This window comes from Lactuca saligna, chromosome 5 (genome assembly GCF_052625555.1).
Source record: "Lactuca saligna cultivar CGN05327 chromosome 5, ASM5262555v1, whole genome shotgun sequence".
NCBI classification, from domain to species: Eukaryota; Viridiplantae; Streptophyta; class Magnoliopsida; order Asterales; family Asteraceae; genus Lactuca; species Lactuca saligna.
In genome coordinates, this window is record NC_136421.1 from 113,941,872 (window position 1) to 113,949,312 (window position 7,441).

Here is a 7,441-nt window from a genome sequence, read left to right on the forward strand (position 1 = left end):
TGAGTGATTTGAATAAAAATTGATATAATTACGAAAAATGTGTGAATAAGTTAACAAAAAATCTCATAAAGTGTATACCTAAAAATATAAAAAAATGCAAAGTTTTTATCAATTCTTTTTGGAGGTAAAGATAGAAAGCAATAAACGTAAATTGATCATCCAACATTCATGTAATCTATTACCTCGATTAATACTACGTACTCATATATATGTAATACCTTTACATACATATTTAACATCTCAAGTCATCCATTCATTCTTCCTTCCATGGCAAAAACTAACCATATGTATTCATCGTGTAATCAACATTCACCCGAGTCGAAGCAGTTGACGAAGATGTTTGGTGGCAGAATCATCAAAACCATCATGATCGGCAGCCATGGGCATGGAATCTTGTTTCTTGTTGAAGAATGAAGGAAGAGGTAGAGACCTAGGTGAGGGGGAATGGAAGAAGCCTGATCCAGCATATGAATCATCACCATCTTCGTGATTCGGCTTCAACTCCCGTTCTCTTCTGGGTGTTGAACCCGTCTTCTCTGAAAACCTCAGAGATTGTGGTTTTCGGAGAGTATTGTTATTTATCGGTGTCGGATATGATTTGTCATTTTTGTAGGTTTTCCAAATGATCACCGGGGCAACTTTTGGCAAGAAGTCTTGTGGGTGCAACACCTCCGTACCCATCAGCTTTCTTGCGAAAAGGAGGTGGGTATGGAGAAAAGAAAGGAAGAAACAGATGATGAAATTTGTGTCTAAAAGTATCGGTTTTAATAGCAGAAGGCGAATTGTTATATAACATGCATGGAGAATTAGAGCATGAGGAGTAGTGGGTGGTTAAGAGAAAAACGTGGATTGGTTTCATCAACTTTGTTTTGGAGTGGATCGTTTGTTTGGGGTAAATTACAAAAATGGTCCTTATGGTCTCGATTAGTTTACCTATTTAGTTCCTGTTCACAATGTTTAAAATGTCATTCAACTAATAAAATATGTTTAAAAAGTAACCATGTTTTGGTTTATAAAATACCTTCCAACTAGTTTTTTGGTTAATATTTTAAAAAACAAGACAAGATTGTTACCTTCAAATGGTGGTTTTTAGTTGAATGGTGTTTTCAAATATTGTAGATAGTCCGTTACTACATTAACCATTCTTTTACTTACACAAATAAAATATCATAAAAAAACAAACAAAACAAAAACCTAAACATAAGATCGTTCTCCCAATTCTTCTTGCATATGCTATTGCTCGCCTTCACCTCTAGATCGAAGCTCCACCACCGTCTCTTCCCTTCTCCTTCCTCTGCAACCCATTTCTGCTTTCTCAATCACCGCCTCCAGCCATCTCCATAACAAATAAATAGATTCATGGTCAAGAAAATTCGATTACTACTGCAGAAATTGGTGGCGGAGTGCGTTCCAGGCGGTGGCGGCAGCTTAGATAGGTTCGGCAGAAAAGGGTGGTTTGTCCCAAACGGTGGTGAACCACCACGTCTTTCTCTCCCTCTATATCGTCCTTTAAAACGTTGTCGCGTCTGATTTTGGTTTAGGTTTCTGTCGGTCTATAGAAAATTAGAAATCTCTGGAAGCCATCCTATTGAAACTGGTGAGCCGTTATGTCTTTTAGTTATCTCCTATTCGATGGTTCTAGGTCCAGTCAATGGTTATGCACAAATCAATTTTGTTCCTATCATTTCAGTAGCTCAAGTTCCATCCCCTTCCTCATATTTAGGTTTTGGTTTTAGACGGTGGTGAAACACCAAGTCTTTCCAGAAATTGATATCATCTTAAACCCAAATCTAATCGGAAATCGGTCTTCTTGTTTATAGGTGCAACCCTCTTATTTGTGATGAAGTATTAGATTTATTCATCACCAATGCTGGAAGTAAAAGATTGCAAATGCTGAGGTTGTCGATTGTTTGGACTACCGTTTAGATCATCTACGATTAACATAATTTACCGCCATCCGTTCCTAAAAAGAATAACATTGTTTGCCTTCCAGATAATTTAAAGGTATCTCAAAGGGTAGTATAGACGATTGACAACCACGGTAGCGTTCCGATTCTGATTTCCCGAATATCGAATTTGATCGAAAGTTAATCCCGAGTACCGAACCGAATTAATATCACCGGTACCGGTACCGTCGGTACCGATTCCCGGATTTCATGTATTTGGAGTACCAAAGTAGGGTTCCGTATTCTGTCAGAATTTATAAATTGTTTTTGTAAATTCCTTGTGAATTTAGGTTTTGAAAAGATTGTTATTAATATGGAAAATGAAGAAAACATGGAGAATGATATTTGTATTCTAAGATAATGTATTCTGTCAGAATTTATAAATTGTTTTCGGGAAAATGACTTGAAAGGGTAGCAAATTATTAGACTTCTACAAAAAATACCATTAAAATTTTTTTTTATACATACATCACCAATCAACTATAACTTTTGTACATATATGACCATTAAATTTTACATTTGTTCAAAAAATATCATTATATTACCGGTAATAATAAGTTATCAGTCACGTAGCATGTCACGTGGCATGCAATGTGACTGTTGATGTAGATTTTACTGTTTATTATGTACACATTATACCATTAAACTATTTTTTATACACATTATACCATTAAACTTTTTTAACAATAATATTTTTTCGGAATAGAGTAGTGTTTTTGTTAAATTTTGATGTTTTTTTTTAACCATTTTTAGTTTTAATCTTTAAGAATAAATGTAATCGTTAAACCATTATTAATCATTTAATCATAATTTCTTTAGAATGATTTTAATAATTGTTTATAGTCTTTTTCTTTACTGATGAATGTAAATAGTGATTCGTAAAGATTAAAATCTGTATTCTTTAGAAAATATTATTATTGATAATATCTTGTATATTCTTTAAGCATGTTTAATACAAAAAGTATCTTGAATGAAATAATATTTTGCAAAAATAAAACGGTAAATATATTTACTAGTTTATTGTTGACTTTTTATCATTCTGACAGAATAAAATCGGTTATTATTAAAAGTAATAATTAAAGTTAATTAGAATTAATTTAAAAAATTCAGATTTTTTAAAAATAAGGGAATTAATGATCTCTTAAAATCTGAAATTTTCCTTTTTTAAAATAGGTTAATTGACCAAAATACTCTTTTGCTGAAATTTATGTGATTATATGATACATGCTACCCTATTGTAATATCATAGACCCTCAGATCATGATTGTTGATTCTAATTATCCGGTGGTCCAGATCTGTGTATTTTGGTACACAATAGTTATTAGAAACAATCTAATGGAAAATCTTGACGGAGTCCTCGATATCTGAGGTACATACGATGCAATCCGTCGGCCTCTAGAAGAATAAGACTGAGGCTCTCCAGGGTGAGAAGCCTAGTCTTCCAATTCTATCTCTGTGTAGTTTGCTAAGTTGTCCGGGCTGTTCTTTTATCTCCGTATGTGTGTAGACTATAGGGAGATCCGTTTACAGGAGTCATATTGCGTTCTAAGTTTGTTCACATGATGATGTGATTACTCGTAGTCTTGGGCAGTTCTCCGTCCTGAAGTTCATTTTACAATTCATACATGGTTTCACAATCACAATCTCGTGTATACGAGTCATATATAATTAAGATTGAAAAGGTAGTCGAATAACTGATTCCTCTTTAAGCTCACATCCTATCGAGGAAAAAGAAGGTAAAGTGGAATCATCAATTCTAAACCTGTAGAACCTTGATTATATATCACTCTTATGTATGCATTCCTCAGTGATAGATCAACCGCAAGGAATCCTTGGATTGAACTTGACGTACTGCACGAGTGGTACTTTGGGGATTTCTTCGGAAAAGAAAAGAACTATAAGGTACTCCACGCATGAGTACTTCGGTGTTCTGAAATGACGGTTTCGCTAAAAAGACGTTTACTGATAAAGAGATGTACGTATGAAGCTGTTTTTGTGAGGATCAAATTGAATCGAGTCGTATGATAATGTCGGAATCATACGGAAACTTAAAGACATTAGATTAGAACATAAGGTGTTTACAGACCAAACACAATCGTGCAACCATCAAAAGAGTTACAGTACTTTAGACTACTACAGGACTATTGCTACGAAATAAGGTATACTACAAAAGGCAAGTATACGCAGCACGAGCATCCTTATACCGACAGGATCCCGCAAAAGATAAGACTCTAGTTGCACTAGTGTTGGGTAGTTTATAAGTTTGTTACAACGAAACGCCTAAATTACATTAACGTGGGTCCGGAGTATTCTCTCCTGCAGCGGTGGTCGGTAGCATACTTCCGCCTGTGCCAGCATTTGCTGCCTCTGGGCAGTTCCTTTTGTAGTGACCCACCTTTCCACAACCGTAACAAGCCTGGTTCGCACCGGTGTTGGGCACCTGGTTGATCGGCCTTACTAGTCTCTTGAAGTAACGTATGGTGTGCCCCTTTTGTTGCAGTTTGAGCACTGTATCTCTCGACAAGGTCCATGGTGGTGATAACTGCATTTGATGCATTTTGGGAGATTTCCAGCATATTGTCTGGCTGGGTTAGGGACAACTGGTATACCCGAAGGGATGGTAGAAGGAGGTACCGATGTCTTGGCTGTTAGGGTTGTTACCGGTGGTTGTTTTTTGTTCGCCCCTCGAAGCGATTTGTCCTTCTTTTTGGCCCAAAACTTCCGTTTGTTACTCTTGGTCTCGGAACTCGGGGTTTCGTGGTAGTTTGCTTCTCGTTGAGGTGTTTGATAGTTACCCGTATTGGAATTGTTGTTAACAATCCCGCTAACATTTGCGTTGTTAGCATTATTAGCGTTAAGGTGGGTCAGAATAGCTGACACGACAGCTGAGACTGCAGCTTGAAAGGTAGCTGCATCAATCTGAAGAGTTGGTGTTTGGTTGAGGGGTTGATCGTTTTTCTTTGGCGACATGATTCTGATTCATGGAAAGAAAATGAATTTGTGAGCGAGCATGGTTGAACCTAGACGTAGTTCGACTGTTTATGTAAAGAATAGAAGTATGTTCTCGTGAGTTTGACCTACATCCCTATGATGCAGTCCTTGTATGGATTGGAAGTATGTTCGCGAAGGGTTGACCTACATCCCTATGATGCAGTCCTAGTAATGGGTAGAAGTAAGTTCATAGAACGGTCTCAAGCCGTTTGTCGTTCAAGTCGAGGTATCGATGGTTGGTGAATAACATGGTCCAACCACTATAAGAGACTTGGAAATGTCTCCGGAGCTAAATTGCTATAGTCCAATGAGTCGACTAAAGCATGTCTCATGTATACTCAAATGAAAATATGATGAGAGTATTTGAATAAAGAAAATGACACAGAAGTTAGCCGACTATCAATATCTTTGATAGTCATGACATAAAAGTTCGGGAAAAATGACCTTATAAAAAGGTCTTACATCATATCCAGAGAAGATAGTTCTTGACAGCAAAAAGACCTAACCAAAAGTACTTACAATACAAGATGGTTTCATAGAAAATGCCACATCGGGCATAGATAGAAAAAACGATACCCTTTTTAACAAGGAAAATAAAGTAAGGTATCTACTACTAACGAAGGTCATCCCTCTAGTGAACTCTCAGTTCGGCTAGTTGACGTTCCATATCAAGCAGGTATCTTTCGTATACTCTCTAACGTACTCGAAGCTCTATGACTTCGGCTCGGGTTTCAGCTAGTGCTTGTAGCAGGATTTCGTGGTCTCTCTCAGATCTCTCACGAGCATGTTCAAGGCTGTTGGTGCGAAGGATATGCATCCCTCCATTGGTGTCAACTTCCGCGATACGACGTAGAGCTGTCCTGCCCTGAATTTCGTTTTGAGCAACTCTACGGATCAGGATTGGTAGAACTCTATCTACTTTGCTCCCTTCATTTACGTTGTAGAAGCTTCGGTCTCCATTAAACGACATAGGTTGATCTTGATCTTCGCTCCATGCTTCCAAACATTCGACCCATGGAGGCGTCGGGCCATGAAAAGCCATACGAGGGTCAGGAATTGGAACGGGAGCTGCCTGGGGTAGGTTCTCAACCTCGGGTTAGGAATTAGCACTGTTCGAAAGGTTTTCATCATGGTGATCATTCAAAGGGATAGGATGATCATTAACTGGTTCTTCTTCAAACCATCCAGCAATGACCTCATCCGGAAGGTACTGGTTGCCGTGGGGATGTAGTCCAGCCATGTTATCTACGCGAGAATTGGGGTAAGAAAATAATTATTAGACGAACTATCTAGATAATTATTCAGAAAATCTTCATTAGTTACATCGCTATTTGTGAAGTGCATACCAGTTATATGTAATCGAAACAGGATAGGCCTTCGAGTAAGTGACCTTAACTCTAAATTCACACATAATAGGGGTAAAGTAAAATTTTCATAGGTTCTAAGTCTATAACATCCTAATTACATATAGCCTTAGTGTATCCACCTAGCAACTATCAACTTGGTAATGAAGATCTCGCTTTAATTCTCAAGTATAAAGTACTTATAGTAACACCAAATACCCCTATAGTATTTTAAGTTTAATGTTATGTTCTACTGTTCTCATTGTAGTAGGGTTGGTAAGATTTTTGACTTGTTGCAACCACACAACTACACTTAGGCACATGCTAGTCAACCCTCGGATAATATAGGTGATTAGGCTATATCTTCCCAGTTTTAATTATATGTCTCTAAGTCCAGCTGTGTTGCCCAAAAATCGTAATTCTTTTGTACTGTCCTAGTGATACTGATTTTAGTATGAATGCAGCATGTATACTTAATTAAATATCTTAAATATTACTTAAAGAGAAACTTTATGACATCATCTTAAATAATATGGACCATTGATTGTATTTTAATCTTATTTTTTCCACCCTTAGATCAAATTGCTGACATCATCTTCCCCATATGGAATGTATTTAATTCCAATAAATGTTTTCCAATCATTAATCAATAACTTACATTCGTTGAAATGGAATGTATTTAATTCCAATAAAAACTTTCCATATTTTACATCTTCAATTTTCAGTTATGAAGATTTTAATATGATCAATTTTAAAAATATATTACTAACAAATCATTTCAATCAAGGCCTTAATATCAACCATTAATATAAATCCGTTTATATTAATAAACCAGTAATACAAAATCTTTTTTTATTAGGAAATCATTAATACCGAAAAATCATATTCAAATTATCACATGCATATATGATTCATCATTGAATCCGCGACTCACATTTATTTTCAATCGTCTCTTTTCTTCAAACATTCTCCTACAACATCGTTAATATTGCTTATAACTTCCATCATCATTCTCTGCTATCAACATTCGCTCTTGTGCGCTAGAAGGTCAGTACCTTCTTTCGCTTTTTATATGTTTTTCGATCATTTTTTGTTCCTATATCAAATGTATGTATTCATATATTTCGATTTTCTTTGTCACAAATTACATGAAATCAGTTA

The 7,441-nt window shown here is 36.2% G+C and overlaps 1 protein-coding gene across 1 annotated transcript; it reads right to left on the reverse strand.

The window, feature by feature from the left end:
* Positions 1-309: 309 nt before the first annotated feature.
* Positions 310-681, reverse strand: LOC145045615 (proline-rich nuclear receptor coactivator). Its single transcript, XM_078993940.1, has one exon. The coding sequence runs from the start codon at positions 679-681 to the stop codon at positions 310-312; it is 372 nt and encodes a 123-aa protein (XP_078850066.1).
* Positions 682-7,441: the final 6,760 nt, after the last annotated feature.